This window comes from Halichoerus grypus, chromosome 6, assembly GCF_964656455.1.
Source record: "Halichoerus grypus chromosome 6, mHalGry1.hap1.1, whole genome shotgun sequence".
Lineage (NCBI taxonomy): Eukaryota > Metazoa > Chordata > Mammalia > Carnivora > Phocidae > Halichoerus > Halichoerus grypus.
The window spans coordinates 73,396,777-73,414,531 of NC_135717.1; the positions used below are offsets into that span (position 1 = coordinate 73,396,777).

The following is a 17,755-nucleotide window of genomic DNA, read 5'->3' on the forward strand; positions in this document are numbered from 1 at the left end:
CGGGATGATGAGAAAGCTCTGGGGACAGAGATGGGTGGTGATTTTACAACAGTGTGAATGTACTTACTGCTACGGAACTGTGCACTTAAAAATGGTTAAATGGTAAATGTTATATATATTTTACCACAATAATAAAAAAATAGGTTTATTGATGCAGCATGTAAATTTATAATTGCCTCAAAATAAAAACTTTACGAGATAGAAAACGTTTGTTCCTTTGACACTGTTTGTTGAAATTTGTACCATTGTATGTTGAATCCGTATCGATATCGTAGTTGTTAGAGTGAGAAATTAACCTGTGCTACCTGGAATTTGTTCCTGCCTCAGAGTCTTTTACGATCCAGCTACATCCACACTCTTCAGTTACAGAGGGTGTCCATTTCCCATCAGACTAGCTGAGCCCTTTGACTTTTTAAAAATAGGTATGATCAGAGGATAAATCCTTGTTTAAAGGCTGGTGAAATGGAGTCAAACAGTTTTAGAGTTTATGTATGCTAGCATGTAGGACAAAACAACTCAAGTCCTTTAGCTCTGGCATTTTCATGTCTTCCCAGGTATACCTTGAAAGACTTTTAACATATGCAGAGATAGACATCTGTCCGGCCAACTGGAAGCGGATTGTTCTAGGGGCGATCCTGCTGGCCTCCAAGGTTTGGGATGACCAGGCTGTGTGGAATGTGGACTACTGCCAGATCCTGAAAGACATCACGGTGGAGGACATGTGAGTGTGTGTGTTGGGGTGGGGGGTGGGGCACCATTTGGGAAGGAACCATGTCCCTCTGAATTGTCTGTATGGTAAAGAAGGAATGAATTTGACTAAAGGTCTCTTGTGAGTGGGCACAACAAGGACGTGGCTGGGGAATATTATACCTGTACTACTCTTCATTGAGGATCATGAACAGGTACTGGTTACACTTTTTGATTTTGTGAAACTAGTTACTGAAACTATATTATGGCAAAAGCATTCCTTTACCTTAATCAGAAAGGTGTAGATAATGCTGTCACCTCTGTGATGGCTTTTGTTCTGGCTCTTTACCTCACTGCAGACTCATAACAATGCCCCACACCAGTCTTTTGTGGGCAAGAGCCTCCTCAAAAAAGCAGAAGAGCTAAAATATTTTGTTTCTGTTTAGTTTCAGGGAGAATTTGCAAGTTCAATTGGTTAAAATCAGCATTCTGTCCTTGGGTGCTCTCATGTGTCTCATTAGGGCTGCATGTTCTCCCCCAGCTGGTCTCAGAGCCCCAGCTCAGTGGAAGCGCCATGAGCTTGGGGGGCGAGGGGCGTCCACCCCCATAGCTCTCAGGGCGGTCTTGGGATTTCTCAGATGGTTCAGTCCTTAGATTTAGGTGAGGATTGTGAGCAGGAGACCTGCAGGCCTGTTGTCTGCGATCTCTGGGGTCTGGGAATACAGGAAATAGGTTTAGAGCCTCTTACAGGAAAAAGGAGCTGTTTTGGAAAATGATCAGGATAAACTATTTACAGTTCCTTATGGTTTTTAGGTACTTCTGACACTATTCTTGCTAAAATTTTTCAATTATTATTTGTTCGGCTTCCTTGAGGAAGCTTTAGGCTGGAGGAGGTGCCCAGCGGTGTCTCAGTCCACCTCCATGTTCCTAGACCCAGTCATCCTGGGGCTGTGGGGTCTTCACAGTGCCTGTGCAGGCTGCTGCTGGGGGGTGTCATGTGGGCACATTAGTTCTGGGTTCCTCACCAGCCTAAGGCCCTCCTTGCCTCTGGTCACTGATTGGATGGCATCCCATTTTTGTGGTACCCTGTGAAGCACACCTGTTTGTCTTCTTAGGTCTTTTGTTGCAGAGCCTATTTCTGCTGTAGACCTATAAAACTCCTTCCTGGGTCTATAATTCTTTATTATAAAAAGGAGGACAAGTGTAAATAAGTTTTTGATAGTAAGAAAAATTAAAGTCTTGATTATATTTCAAAGTGAAAACAACTACTAAAATAATTGTCGTTAGGACCACAGAGGAGGATGCAAGGTGGTAAGAGGTGCTGACTTGTTTCCTTTATTGGAGGTTACTCTGTCAACTCCTTGATATCATTTGACACTTGAGTTGTGTGCCGTAGGAATGACATCATGGTTGTCCTTTCTTGTTTGTGTTGCTGATGTGTGTATGTAGGGGACGAAAATTTTCCCTTTTTCCCCTTTTAGGTTCTTTGGTCTAATAATTAAATTGACATAAGACAAACAGGAGAAAATTTAATTTTGTACATATGGGAGCCCCATAAAAATATGAGACTCAGAGGCCCTCAGGCAAGTGAGGCTTATATGCCATCTGAGCTAAGGAATGGGATTGGGGCCTAGGGCTTCAAAGGGGAGGAGTGCAGTTCAGAGGGAGATAAAAAGAGCAGATGCTTGGTGATCAGATGTTTGCCCCACCATGCAAGTTTTTCACTTCGGGACAGTGAACCCCAGTAAGGGAGGGTGAGCAGCCTGCCTCTCTCTCCCAGAGCAGAAGAGTAGGAAGGGAGGGGCTGAAAGGAGAACCTATATACTTGATGTGTTCTCAGGCAAGTCAGTTTTAACAGTGAGAAATGAAAGTTATAGATCTAGAAATCTGTTCCCTAATGCTCTTGTGTTTTTAGGCGTACTTGGAGAAAGCTTTTGTGTATTGTAAGGGAATACATAAACCAGCATGAAGCCCAGTGCCCCACTGAGCGCTACAACAGAGACCCAGTGTTACGGGCAGAATTGTGTTCTCTCAGAATTCCTGTGTTGGAGCCTAAGGCCCAGTGCCTCAGAATGTCTCTGTATTTGGAGATAAGGTCGTAAAGAGGTAATTAATTTAAAGTAGGTCACGAGGGTGGGCCCGAATCCAGTAGGACTGAGTCACACAACACAGCAGAGGGACAGCCATGCGAGGACACAGAGAGAAGGCGGCCATCTGCAGGCCAAGAGAGAGGCTTCTGAAGAAACCAACGCTGCTGGCACCCCCATCTTGGACTTCTAGCCTCCAGAATTGTGAGAAAGTAAATGAATGCTGTTTAAGCCCCCAGTCTGTGATATTGTATTGTGGCAGCCCTGGTAGACCGCTATAGATATTGATCCTGGCAAGTGGGGTGCTGCTCTAACAGTTACCTGAAGATGCGGAAGTGGCATTGCAACTGGGTAATGTGTAGAAGCTACAAGAGTTTTGAGGCACATGTTAGAAAAACCCTAGATTACCTTGAAGGGATAGTTGGTAGAAACATGGTTGTGAAAAGTGATTCTGATGAGGACTCAGAAAGCAGAGAGCTTTAGAGGAAGCTTCTCTCATCTTAGAGATAGACATGTAGTACCACAAACAGAATGTTGCTAGAATTAGGACTGTTAAAGGTGCTTCTGGAGTGCAGTATCAGAAATGAGGAACATGCTGTTGGACACTGGACCAAGGGCAACACTTGTTATACAGTGGCAAAGAACTTGGCCAAATTGTGTTCTAGTGTTTGTGTAAGGTAGAATGTTCAAGAATGAACTGGAATATTTAGCTGAGGAGATTTCTGAGCAGAGTGTTTAGAAACCCTGCCTGGTTTCTCCGTGCTGCTTATAATAAAATCTGAGGAGAGAGAAATTGAAGAAGGAGTTGTTAAGCAAGAAGGGACCAGATGTTGAAGATTTGGAAGAACTCAAATTTTCCCACCTCTGCCTATCCCTATTGCAAGAAATGAGAAAGCATGCTCTGCAGAGAACAGTGAGGGTGTTGTGGCTGGACAGTGTTTGCCAAAGAGGTTACAAGTGTGGCTCGATGGTCCAGTCAGTCGTCCCAGTGGAAATGTTGCCAGTTTAAACTGAAGGGGACAAGACAGGACAAAGTGAAGGAAGGCTGTGGGACTTCAGGATTCTACCGAAGAGCTGTCCTGCTGTGACGTGTTATCCTTCAAAAGGGGAAATGGCCGTGAAGGCAGTTTGGGAGTTGGCAGGACTGCCTTTGCCCGCACGGGCACAGCAGGTATGGGTCTTGGGGGCTGAGGCTGCCTCCTCCTCGGCTAGGATGTGGGGCTGCTGCCCTTGGCTAAGGGGGCCCAGAGGCAGGGCTCCCCTCTCCATGGGCTGGATGATAGAGCATCAGCCAAAGATTATTCTCAAGCCTTAAAATCGAACGCATTTGCCCTGCTAGATTTCGGACTTGCTTGAGGCCCAAGACCCCTTTCTACTTTTTGATTTCTCCCTTTTGTAATGGGAATCTCTGCCTATGCCTGTGTGACCATTGTACTTTGGAAGCAGATAACTTCCACAGTAGCAAGTTTCACGTGTTCATACCTGCAGAGGAATTTTGCCTCAGGATGAATCAGACCTCTGGTCTCACCCATACCTGATTTAGATGAGATTTTCGGACTTGGAGTTGATGCTGGAATGGGTTAAGACTTTTGGGCTGTTGGGATGGGGTGAATGTATTCTGTATGTGAGGTCTCTTTCTCACACATCACGTTGGCTTTGAGCACCTAGTGACAGTTGCCGTGCATGGGAAAGGGAAGGATGAACTTTGACGGGCAAAAGTCCTGTTAAAAGAGGTTACACTGTGGGGTTGGCTTGTTTTTGTTTTGCAGTAACCTCAGAAGAGTCGTGCTCATATGTAAACAAAGGAATCTCAAATACGGAGAAGCCGAGAGACTCGTTTTAGCGCTGCAGAGCAGATAGAGACAGCAAAAACCTCCGGCCCTCCGTGGGTGTAGGGTGCCCGGTCTTTGGTTTTGGTTTTCAGTGGGGTAAAATATACCTGGCATAAAATTGACTAGTTTCGCCACTTTTAAGTGTACAGTTCTGTGGCATTAAGTACCTTCACATTGTGGTGCAACCATCACCAACCAGAAACTGTGTGCCCATTAAATAATACGTCCCCACATCCCCCTGTCCCGGCCCCCGGCAGCCATCATTCTGCTTTGTCTCTGAATTTCACTTCTCTGGATGCCTCACAGAAGCAGAATCACAGTGTTCCTCTTTTTGTGACTGGCTTATTTCACTTAGCATAGTGTCCTCAGGGTTCATCTGTGTAGCAGCACATAGTGGAATTTCCTTCCTTTTTAAGGTCGAAAGTGTTGCAGTCCATGGACATAGTCTGTTTTGTTTATCCGTTCAGCCATTGCTAGACACCTGACACTTGCACTGCATCTGCTCTTGGCTCCTGAGAATAGCGCTGCTGGGAGCATGGGTGTACAGATCTCTCCGAGTCCCTGCTTTCAGTTCTTTTGCGTATATACCCAGAAGTGGGATTGCTAGACTGTCAGTGGCTGGTTTTTAAAGTGAACCCGTTTTTCTAGAAAAGCAGATAGATGATAAATGTTTAGATGATAAAAACAACTCTCCTTACTCCATTTTAGAGGCCCCTTCACAAGTTGTGAATTGTGCTAATTCAGTTGGGTTTCTTTACAATTTTGATCTAATGTAACGCATATTTCTGAATATATGTTTTGTTTACTGACTTGAGTTTACTTCTTATAAAATTTTAATCAGAACTGTTTTCTCGTGATTATTCAGTTGAGGGCAGTAAATCCATCAAGCCTGTTCTCTCTGTGTCACTGTTAGTATTTCTTACGATTTATCACGTAGCAAGCTGTCACATGTCCCTGTAAGATGTCCTGCTGCAGTTTGGAAATTCAGATTTTGGGAATTACTTTTATTTGCTAAATCTTGCCTTAGTTAGAAAGCACAACAGCTCTAAAGTCCGTATTTCCCTCAGAGCTTAAAAAAGAAAAGCCTGAAGAAAGGCTGTTCCTTTTTTCCAAGGAACCTTGAGGAAAATGCCACCCTGTTCAAAAACAGATTCCTCTTGGCTTTAGTCAGAGTGTACCCCCTCAACAAGAGTCATTGCTAACCAGCTGCCAGTGGGGCCAGGATTAACAGGCTGGCTCTATTTTTTTTCCCCCCAAGGTTTTCTTAGCATCAGGAGAGTGAGAGCTGCAGTGGCGCCTTCGGCCACCAGACAGCAGTCTGTCCCCAGGCGGCACCCACGGCCCCCCCAGGAGAGCTCCTTCTAGCCCGTCTGTTTTGGCACTTCTGGCCTTAGCAGTACTTTTACACTCTTGTTTTACTAAAATCTTAGCTGAGTTCCAGTATTTCACAGGATGATCTCTTGTTAAATCTCATTTAAAGGAGGCGTAAATAAAAGTTAAAGTAAAAATTATCCCAAATAAGCCAAAGTAATTTAGACTCTTTAAAAGAATAAAATTTAGCACAATATGCACCTTCTTTCACTAGACTGTATAGAAACAGCAAATTACGGTGTTTCTCTGATGAAAAGACCTGAATGTGACTTCTCAGCCTTCCCATCTGAGGACCACAAACCTTCTGTAGCAGCTCTCATTTGCCCAGTACCTTCTCTCTCTGAAGCCACCCACTCTTGCTCAAATCCCAGCCTTCCTTCCCCACCATCTTGGCGCTCCTGTCCCTTGTTGTCACAGCAGGAGATTGAGACAGAGTCCTTTCAGTCTTTGCTAGCTTAATGAGGTGACTCACCAGGAACAGACCAGGACTCGGGTACACTATGGGGACAGGATGGTGCTGAGTTAGTTTGAGGCTGCAAAACATCAGGTATCTGCATCCAGAGACCAGAGCTGGGGGGCTCAGTGTTCAGTGGAGTCCGTGGAGGGGGGTCCGGGCTAGTTGGGGTGAGGCCTAGCACTTGGGGCGGGGTTTGTCAGCCTTCAAATTCACTTACAGGAGGTGGTGACCAGGTATCCTGCCAGAAATCCCCTGCCCCAACCCTTGTTCCTTTCCACCAGAGCTCTGTATTTCCAAACTCAGTTCATCTCTTACTTCTATGGGAAGCCTTCCTCCATCCCTCCACCCAAGCTGAGCTTGGCCTGTTCCATTCAGTAAGGGTAATTATTGAGCACTAATTGTATGTCAGGTGCTGTGATAGGGGCCAGGTGGCATGGTTTCTGGCTAGGAGGAGACAAGCAGGGACACTGAGTCAAGGTGACACCTGCAGTGGAGTCTGATAAAGGACAGAAATAGAGGGCTGTGTAGCGTGCTTGGGAGCACAGGGTGCTTCCAGGGGGAGACGATGCTAAAACTGCGTGCCCGACCTAGCACCGGTGCTCAACAAACAGATCCATCGCTGAGGACTTTTCTCCCTCCAGGTACTAACTGTCAAGAAATGAACCTGATCTAAAAGATAATTGACATGGGGAAGTTCTCCAAATAGAAGTTTTAAAATTTATTCTGGCTACCCATCATTCATTTTCATCAAACTATAAATGGGTTGACCAGATGGATCTTAATACCTGTGTTGGCTCCTTTACTGACCAGTCTGTGGAGGTGAGTGGTTCTAGAGGTTTGGGCTGGGACCAGCCGCATCAGCATCCCGTGGGAGCTTGTTAGAAAGACACATTCTCAGGCCCACCCCCCGACCCGCTGAACCAGGACTGGGGTGGGCTCCTCAGTCTGTGTTAACGAGCCCTGCATGTGATTAGATGCAGGCTCAGGTGTGGGGACTTCTGCTTTCACTCTTGAGAGTTGGCGGGGGTCCCTTTTTGTGAGTCCAGGGCTGCAGTTCATTCCCCTACTCCCCGCTTTGCCTAAGGAAGCCCCCACAGCAGTCCCTCCACTCTTCTCCTAGGAGGTAGGGAAGGGGAAGGCCACTGAGGAAAGACAGGCCTCTAGGTGTAACAGAGGCTTTTCCCCTGGGCTCCTGTGTTGGCCCCTCGCCAGGCTCCACTCGACAGCTCTTGACTGCTTCATCTGCCCCAGGGTTGATGGTTCGTGCTGGGATTTGCAGCCAGAGCCTGCTGTGTGTGTGGCTGGGTCTCAATGAAACGCACCACCCTGAAGCACTTCCTGGTGATCATCCCAACTCATCAGGCCTCATCCTTCTGGGCACTTGATCATTTGGCTTTTAGTACCCATTTGGTGGTTAAACTGCAACTCTGGTGTCCAACCAGGCAATTAATTAGATAGCTTTTCTCCCTGGAGGTTGCAGTTTTCTGGAGCCTGGTCTCTAGCAGGTAGACATGTGCTGTTTTTGTCTTTGCAGGAATGAGCTAGAGCGACAGTTTCTTGAATTGCTCCAGTTCAACATCAATGTTCCTTCCAGTGTTTATGCCAAGTATTATTTTGATCTTCGTTCTCTGGCAGAAGCAAACAACCTGAGCTTTCCCTTGGAGCCCCTGAGCAGGGAGAGGGCTCACAAGCTTGAGGTAAGATGCTTTCACGTACTGGTTTTTGATGCACTATTGCAGATGCCTCATCCGGGTCTCCCGGAAGTGGGAGGTCACCACGCTCATTTTTCCCACTGTGTATTGTTATGAAATATAGACAGGTTACCCTGGATTTAGAGTTGGCCAGTTTATTTAGTTGATTGTTATTCATCCAACCATAGTTTTAATAACCTTCTGAATATCTTTTATTTAATGTGCATTGATTCTATTCTTCAAATCTTATAAAGATCTGTTTTTTAAAAAATACGCTCACAAAAAGGTATTTTTCGACATGCACTTTCATAAGGAAAAAGATACCAGATGACCCTAATGATTGGGAATCCCAAAAGGTTATATATTCTGCTTTTTATTTTTTATTCAAAATATTTTCCCCACAGCCCAGTTAGAGCTGGGGCCAGCCCCATGGGTCTTGGTCTGGATTTTGGGCCCTCACTGTTAAGCTGTGTAACTTTTGTGCTCATGACCTGTGTATATAGCTGTTTGCACCTAGCTCTTCCCATCTGACTTGTTGAGTGGATGAAAAGTGGTGGGGTAACGAGGAAGGGTGAAACCCCTTCCTCCAGAGAAGGTGTGCTGAGGCCCTCTGTACCTTCATCCTCAGGCACTGTTGTGGTCTCATCCCATAGACCCTTTGATCAAAGCGGTCGATGGTACAGTCATGTCCCCAGCTTGGTGAGACTCGGGAGGTCTGTGCTGCCTGCCCCATTGTCCAATCTGAGTGACACGTTATCCCAATTCAGTACAGGGTCAGGATAGCTAGAGTGCTGGTCTAACAGGGTTAATAGCTGTGAACGACACAAAGGCTAGAGGTGGAGGGAAAGAGATTATTATGGTTTGCAAGCTTAAGAAAGCCAAAATTTTAAATAAAATTGTAAAAAGTACATAGTATGCTAATCCCAAGGAAAAACTTTGTAAAACTGTGGAACAGATTGGATATGGAGCACGGTGTTTAAAATAAAAACCCAGTGAGGTTGTCCGAACTCGGTCACTCTGCTGTAATTGTGTGCTCGCCCTTGGGATGCAACTGCTCATTTAAAGTCTCCCATTTCTCTGGAGCAAGATATGGAAAACCCTTCCTTTGAAGGAGGTGCCCCAAGACAAGTGTTAGACTCCTGCGGGCACGTGCGTGAAATAGGATTCGATTTCACGGTGAGCAGGCGCCCTGTTTCAGCCCGAGCAGTGCTCCTCTCCTGCTGAGGGAAGAGTGTGGAGCTCCTGGAAGCGGCCGCTTAGCCTGCAGGAAAGCAGGTCTGTGGTTCTCTGAGGGAGAGTATCTCGCGTTGCGGACACACAGGCTGGCTGAGACGGGGTAGCTGGTGCCCGCTGTGACCTCCAGCAGGTTATCTGAGTGGGAAGAGGGAGTGCTCGCCTGCCCCAGGGGCCGCCGCACCAAGTGCTGCTCAGGCTCACTGGGCCGAGGAAGGCCGGTAGTCCTGGCAAGACTGTTCTCTGTCCTCCCAAGAACCGGAGCTTCCTGAGATGCAGACCCCCACTCCTCTGCAGGTCTGGACAGAAGCACTATCTGGAAAAGCACGTGGCACCCCCCCTTCGAAATAATTTTTAAGGAATGGGATTTCATTATTTTCCATACCCCAGTATCCCTCGTAGTCCGTTTGGTTAGCAAACTTGAACCCCATCGTGGAAAGCAAGGGGGGCGGTGAGGCATACTAGAAGTGGCTGTTACCTGAGGCTCTGTACCTGCTCGCACGTACCACCAAAGGGCTGATTTGATAGGCGGGTTGCAAGGTAGAGTGTGGATGCTAGAGTGCACCAGGAACCAAGGCAAATGCAAAGTGGTCTTTTCATTAGCCTGGCCATTTCTCTTTGAAATAAATTAGTATCTCTGTATGCATGTGGGAGATGGGATGAAAGCTAAGAGTTTGCATTATGAAATCTAGAATAAGATCGTACATTGCTAATTCATTATTATAATATTACATTCAGACCCGTGTACTGTTTATAAGCTGAGAAACCACACACAGTAATCTCAGGGAGTTTAAATACATGAAAATAATTTACTTTCAAAAATCATTGCTCTAATATCTGTAAGGGATCAGATTTTCTCTTGAAGCATGTCACCTACATTAAGTGTATGCAGTGTGTTTCACATGGGGAATTCCAGTGATCTAGCCCATCTCCTGCCCTCATTCATCTGTCATTTGGAGGAAGACGTCCTCAACTCCTGTCTCTCTCCTCTAATCCATCCTCCCTGCTACCACTGGAGTCGTTGTTCTAAAGTGCATTTGTGGGTTTTGGGAAATAAATGAGAATCGGTTGCCAGTACCCTGTGTTTCCAGTACTTCGACCCTAGCCTGATACGTGCGTGCTCTGTTATGTGCACACCTTGATTGGAACTTACACATCCATTCGGTACATACTCACTCAGGGTCCCTGATACCAGGCACTGGTTACCAGGCACCATCATGAACAAAACCGATAGACTCTGCCCTTTTGGAGTTTACATTCTGCTGGGAGGACACAGACAGTGAACAGTAAACATAATAAGTAAACTAGTATGTTAGAAGGTGAGTACAGAAGAAGCAGCAGGGTGTAGGGGGTTGCTGTTGTCGGTAGCCTCACTGAGTCGGCCAGGGTTGCATGAGGACTCTAGCGTGGGCCATCTTAGCCTCGCAGAAACCTCCAGGCTGAGGGAAGAGCTGCTTCAAAACCTACAGTGGGAGCCAGCTCAGGCTCAGGTGATGGGGGGCGGAGGGGGAGGCCGCAGAGCAGCGTGGGTGAGATGACGGGGAAGTATGGGAAGAGATCACAGTTAGCTAAAGGGGAAGCAGGGAGAGCAGCTAGAAGGATTATTGTCACTTCAGTGAGAGCCATGATGATGTGATCAGGGTCTGCTGCTCTTGTGCCTTTGTCCCTTGATGGTGACTTCCCCACTCCTGGGTCATTTTGACAGAAGGCAAGGTGAATGTGACCGGGACAAGACATCTGGGGTGATGTGAGCTGGCTCCCACTTTGTCATCCACGTGCTCTCCACCTGCACCCAGTAGCAGCCCTGAAAGGTCTATGACCAGGCTCCGAGCCCCAGGGAGGGCTGAGCCTTGCTCTTGGCTGAGACGCTCCGCCCAGAGTCTCACTGTCTTCATCAAGAAAACGAGGACAGTATGGATTGTCCCTACATTGTCCCCTCCCGGTTCCTTTCTTCATCAGTCATCTAGAATTGACTCAGACATGGGGTCATCTGCTCTGACTCAGTCTCAGATAACTGACTGCCGCCAAGTACTGTACTGAGCGGTCTTCCCAGCGCCGCCCGGCACGAAGCCCTGATGCGTTACGACAGCCGCGCAAGGCGGGGTGCTCTTTACCCCGTTTGCAGACGAGGATGCAGGACTTGAAATAGGCATGGGCCCGGGTCACACACCCCCTCCCCGCCGAGTGGTTCGCCAGCATTGAACCTGCGTCTAGCTGAGCCCCCGGTCTACACTGTCCTATAATTGTTTCACATTTTGTGATCATTTTCTCAGACTGTAAGCGCTTTGGAGACAGGGCCTGTGTCTGTACCTCCTTTGTGGCCCCCAGTGTGAGCGGCCCACATGTGGGCCGCGGCGTGGAAACTGCCCGGGGCAGGAACTCTTGTCAGTATTGGCCCCGCATGTCCTCAGTGCCTAGAACGATGCTGGCACCCAGTGGTGGGTGGTGTCTGATGAGTGAGGGAGCCGAGGGCGCCTAGAGGACGGTGGTGCTTGCTCCCGAGTCCAGCCCTGACCCAAATTGTCTCTCTTCTGCCCCTCAGGCCATCTCTCGCCTCTGCGAGGACAAGTACAAGGACCTGCGTCGATCCACGAGGAAGCGGTCAGCGAGTGCTGACAATCTGACTCTGCCGAGGTGGTCCCCCGCCATCATCTCCTAACCGTGGGGGTCCCCACTGGAGGCCGTGCCATCCCTCAGTTTCTCCTTTAGTGTGAGAAAAGACAGACTGGGGGTGGTTTTGTTTTTGTTTTCTTTTCCTTTTCTTTTTTAATTCATAGCTCTGTCAGGCTGCCTTGATGACCGCCTCCAAGCTGTGTGGCCCACTCGCACGCAGCAAGGCCTCGAGGGAAGCGAAATCAGTATTCTGGAAATCCTGTTTCATGCCCTTCCCCATCGTCATTAACAGCACTTCCCTCATGGAGGAAAAAGACTCTCATCCTGGAGAAGGAAACAAAGGGAAAGGGAAGTCGTGTAGAGGCAGGGAAAAGGTTAGATGGCTTGGCCATTTCTTAAGTCCCCATCTGGTCTGTAGATGAATACGATGGAAAAACACAGCAGTAGGTAACAAAGTTGGATGTGCATTAAAGACAAAAGTGCGCGTTTATCCACCTCCATCTGGATCAGTATGTTCTTTAATAAAGACTTCTTGCATTCCTTCTAGCTGCTTTTTGGGATTTGGGGGATTTTTGTTTGTTTTTATTCTGTTTTGGTTTTGGTCCCACAGAGCAGAGAATATAGTTTGTACCCACCATGGCACAGACATCCAAATAAATAGTACTGGTTGTTTCTCTCTGCACTATTCCTGTGAGCTGTCTTCTGAGCTTTCTTCCTCACAAGTGGGATGCGCTTGTTATATTTCTGTACACCTTCATTTTATACAGTTTTTCTTCAACGGTGGCAAAATTAACTTGACTGTAGTGCTGAACCAAAAGTATCCCTTTCCCTCCTTATTTCCCACCCCAAGAAAATTCTAGATCACATGGGTGCTTGTGCCTTCCAGTTTATTTGCAGTTGTTTTTTTATTTTGTTCTCTGACCTGAAGTCGTAGTTACAAATCGGTCAGATTTTGTGGGCTGAAGGAAACAGTGCAGCAGAGGGTGTCCTCTGGGTGAAGCTGTCTCCAGAGTGCTAGGTGTCTGCCTGCAGTGACTGAGTAGGAGCCATTTCTTTGTACCCCTGCCCGGTTCATTCCTCTACTTCCATGTCCATTGTTGCAAGCAATATTCTTCTCAACTTTTATATGTTTACTTTAAATCAAAGTTAGTCTATTTGTATAAAATTTTTTAAAAATCTAAAATTTAAAAAAAAAGGGGGGGTGGGTTATTCCCGTGGGAAGATCATTGAAGGGCAAAATGTTACTATTTACTGAGGTATTTTTCACAGGACGATTGAATAAAAAACTCAACTTGCATTTTCATTGTGGGTGCTTAGCAAAGTTATACAAAAATTCAAACTGTGAAGGTTTATGCTTCATTAATTATGACCATACTTTTTCATTTTCTGACCATCCCTAATTTCCTTATGGGCTAGATAAGAATCTTTTATATCAAGTAAAATAAAAGGGTTAATGATAGAATATCAGAGTAAATTTGATATTAAGTCTAAGAATCTGAGTCAATGAAGCATATAATGCTTTGGGTGTTTGCATATTTTCTTGGGTCACAATGATAGGCTTCTAAGTTTTTTCCCTTTTCAAATCTGTGCGAGGCAAATGGCAGCAGATACTCTGTGTTTCACCTTCTTCCTCTGTGAATGTGGAAACTACGGAATATTAGTCTTGGGTACCCTAAAGTCATATGCCTGATCCTCAAACATGCCTGCTTCTGATGAAACGTACTTTGGAAATGGAACAGACTCAGAACGGTGAAATCCCAAGATCCCCAGACCAAAAGTGCTAGTCAGGTTTCAGTGAGATGTGTATCATGTGTAAACAGCTGTTTGGACCAGAAATATTGTCAAGTTCTTTCTGGCCTAAACTTTTAAAAGCAAACAAGCAGAATCTGAAAAGTTAATTGTCTTTCCGTTGTAATGGTGTTGATATACTCTGTATGGGTACCAAAATCAGCTTCTCTCTTCAAGTAAGAGTTGGATTTAGAACTTTAAATAGAGATCTAAAAATGTAGAAAATATCATTTTATATTCCCTAATCTATATAGCTTAAAAAGGGACATATTTTCTTAGCTGAATATGAATACCTCTCAAGCATAAATTAGTTCCTCTCATGTAAAGTATCTTATTTTACCGATCCATTTCAGGAAAGAGGTTCTGCTGCCTTTAAAGCAGAAGGCTTATTTTTATCCCTTTTATTTGAATGAGAGAGATTTGAAAATTGAATTATGTAAATATTTCAATGCATCTGCTATTATTTTGTGGAGTTTATTAAACTACTTTAAAAAATTGTATAGTCTATTTATTGTATGTATGTACATACAGTCTGATAACTTAAAATTTAAAGTGGATTCCGTAAAACCTGACTCAGTCTTGTTTAGACTATTGAATATTGTTTTAGCCTTGTGCACTGGACTCTACCTCTGTATAGGAAAATTTTCCATATTCATTAATAAGTATTGATCTGTATTAATTGGTTATGTTTCTTGCACTAAGGATTTTTAAAACTCTGCTGTTAAGTGTAGATTTTAGTTTTACTTTTGCAGTATGAATCACTTGACACATAGGTAGATACTTTAGGTTTGTTTATTTTATTTTTCTACATGACGGTGAAGACTTAAATTTTGTTCTCTGGTTTGTTCTAAGTTTGCCAAAAAGAAACCCCAACAACACCCAGTACAGTACCTATTGGTAAATCATAGTGACTGTAATTTGTTTGCAAGGTGATTCAATGCCCTACAGTTAAAGCCGGATTGCAATTTAGGATGACATTGTCTTAGTGTAGTTTTTGAATGGACAGTTCTCATCATTAATGGAGGATGAAGAAAACCACACATTTTGTTGACTTTAATTTTAGAGTAGACTTAAACAACAAATAAAGTCATTGGGAGAATAAGTATATATCCCAGTGAAATTTTTTGATTTGTTTTACTCCCCCCCCCCCCCCCACTGGGAAAAGGGAAAGAAGTCAGGGATTTAAAACCAAATTGGAGGGCAAGGTGGGAGATCCTACCAAGATCCGAGATGTGCTCCTGTGCCTTAACGCACTAGGTGAGGCCCATGTCAGAGCCTTGTACCGTCATCTGGCTCCTCTCCTGGGCTGGCCCTCCCGAGTTCCTTCTCTTGGTCTTTGGCAGGGCCATCTCCATCTTGGGGTTTCCCTCGGTTCTGGGCATTTTGATCCTCAGCAGAACTGCAAAGCAGAATTTTGGGAGTGAGCAATTTTGATCCTTTCCGGCTGCTTTTGGTAACCTCTCACCTGGGGCCGTATTTTACAGCTTTGAATTTTTTAAACAATAAAATATAATTCCTGGTTCATTGTAGGTACTTAATAAGTGTTAAATAAATAAATACATAGAACAAATAATGCCTTCCTGCTGCATTTTTTGGACTGCTATATTGAGATAAAATTCAACAGGTTTTATGGATGCTGAGTGTGAACCACTTCTTTGTCAGAGCAATGGGAAAAGTCTTATTAGTCCTGTAAGTCTTAAGCAATTCACAGAAGTATTGAACACCTCTTAGAAACCTCTTATTGCGATGTTGCATGACAGAGACCTATCAGAGCATGTCACTTTTATATTGATACCCTGTTTTATTTGAATAACTTTATGCCCTTTGACTTCATCGGAGTCAACATCTCAAGACTGTATTGGGTGGATCTTAGAGACATGGATCATCTTTTGAAAGGCCATCCAGAGAGAGCCCATATCCTTGTTGAAAAAGAGAAGAAATCAGAAACATGCCCTCAAGCTGAAATGGGAAAAGGAGACTTGAGAAGATTTATTTTTTAAACTCTGTGGATTGCCAGGAAAACGCTACACACAACTTCATTAAGATCATGATTTGCTGTTACTGAATGCAGAGCCTTACTAGAGCTATTGCATCTGAAAACAAATGCGACTCCCCCCCCCACCCCCCGCCTCAGTTCAAATTAGGGAGTTGTAGAAGTGTGCTTGCAGTCACAGAATGGGGGATGGGTTGTGGGCTGACTAGTTCAGCGGACTTCCTTTCCGGTTTTGCTATTGGATTTTCTTACCAAGTTTGTATTTGTGAAGCTGCTAAAGGAATACTGAGTCACTTTCCAGTGAGTTCAGTGGTCAGCACTGGCATGGTCTGCTTTTATTCATCTCTCAACTGAAAGTCTTTGGAGGGCACCGTGTGTCTGCATCATGCAGGTCTAAGCTGCAAGCACTCAGGTGAGGATTTGCCCTGGTCACTGTGCTGTCCATTGTAGTCTTTGTAGAAGGCCTTCTGGAAGAGCTTGTGACAGTAAGAAATGAGCTCAGAAGGATCTGACTGAATGGTGTTCAGATTTTACAGGTCTTTATAAGCTTTCCTGTGTCTTTTAGTGGATTGATTTAGGTAGAGGTCTTTATTTTAAGAACTTTGTTTATATAAAGAAGTTATTTCAAATACAGGGTAAAAGAGTGGCATTCCAGAATAATCCTATACCCTTCATTGATTAGACCTGGAAAAAGAACAGCTAGCAAATTCATGAGGTAGGGTTCTTACTATGCAGTGACTGGGAAGAACCCTCCCTCCCTGTGTCAGTCATTTTGACTGCAGAGGAGCTGCTCACAGGGTTAGTCAGAAGTACCAACCCCCTATCTACCAGGCATTGTACACTTGGAATCTGTGAGGACTAAAAGCTGGCCCCTGTCCACATAAAGCTGAATTGATTTGGTCTGGATCAAGTAACATAACAATACAGAAAATAGAGACACATTTCATCCTGTCGTGAGCATGAAGCAGAATATCTAAACCCATCTCTGGTATAGACAAGTATATGAGGTGCTTCTGGAACATCATTTCTCCCTGCAGACATTCATGGAGTTCCACAATCATTTAGTGTTACATTCTGGTATTTGGGGGGGGGGGAGGGGGACCTTAAATGTCATGTGATGGCTACCAAGAAAATGGAGGAAGAAACCACTGGAAAAGAATCAATTTAGTAGGATGGCAGTTAGAAGATCACTGTACAAAAGTGATAGTTTCCCTAGTCACCAGCAGTAACCAATTAGAGAACACAGTGGAGAAGAGGTGCCATTCGAAACGGGATCCAATTATAACCTACCCGAGAAGAGAAACATGACATGTTTACAATGCATCTAGCGTACTTTAATTCATTTAATCCTCATCGAGGTTTCAGGGTAGCTGCTATTATTATTCCCAGATGAGGATGCCTAGGTTTGCAGAAGTTAAAACCTTGCTTTGGGCCCACGGTCAGAGAGTTGTAGAACCAGAAAGCCTGACTCCAGAGCTTATTTTTAACCACCTTGCTATATGGCCTTTCACTGCCCTCATTAGGGAAGAAACCTATTGAGAGATGTGCTCTAGTCTCCCCACCCCTGAAGTCGTGCCAATCCCAAACCTGCAAATATGACCTTAATTGGGAAATGGGGCCTTTGCAGATGTAATTAGTTAAGATGAGGTCATACTGGATTAGGGTGAGCCATCAGTCCAATGACCGGTGTCCTAAAGAGAGGGAGATTTGGTGACAGACCTAGGGACAATGTCATGTGACAACAGAGGGAGAGGATGGAGCAAAGCAGGCATAAGCTGAGGAATGGTAAGGCTGGCCGGCAGGCTGGAAGCGGCAAGGAAGGAGTCTTCAGAGAGCACGGCCCTGCTGATGTCTCACTTGAGACTTCTAGCTTCCAGAACCGTGAGAGCGTCCGCTTCTGCAGGAATCCACCCAGCGTGTGGCAGTGTCGTGGCAGCTCTGGGAAACGAACATGTACGATTCCTAAATAAAGAGACCACTGAACTTGACAGGCAGGCATCATA

The 17,755-nt window shown here is 45.2% G+C and overlaps 1 protein-coding gene across 2 annotated transcripts in view; it reads left to right on the plus strand.

Annotated features, from left to right (window-relative positions):
• The window catches only part of CCNY (cyclin Y), a 220,788-nt gene extending 208,135 nt beyond the window's left edge, over positions 1-12,653 (plus strand). For both annotated transcript variants that reach the window (XM_036084126.2, XM_078075381.1), the window contains 3 exons: positions 555-721; positions 7,969-8,131; positions 11,901-12,653. In XM_036084126.2, the coding sequence (XP_035940019.1) occupies positions 555-721; positions 7,969-8,131; positions 11,901-12,017 (447 nt within the window). In that variant the 3' untranslated portion in view covers positions 12,018-12,653. The remainder of the gene's footprint in view (positions 1-554; positions 722-7,968; positions 8,132-11,900) is intronic.
• The last annotated feature ends 5,102 nt before the right edge of the window (positions 12,654-17,755 follow it).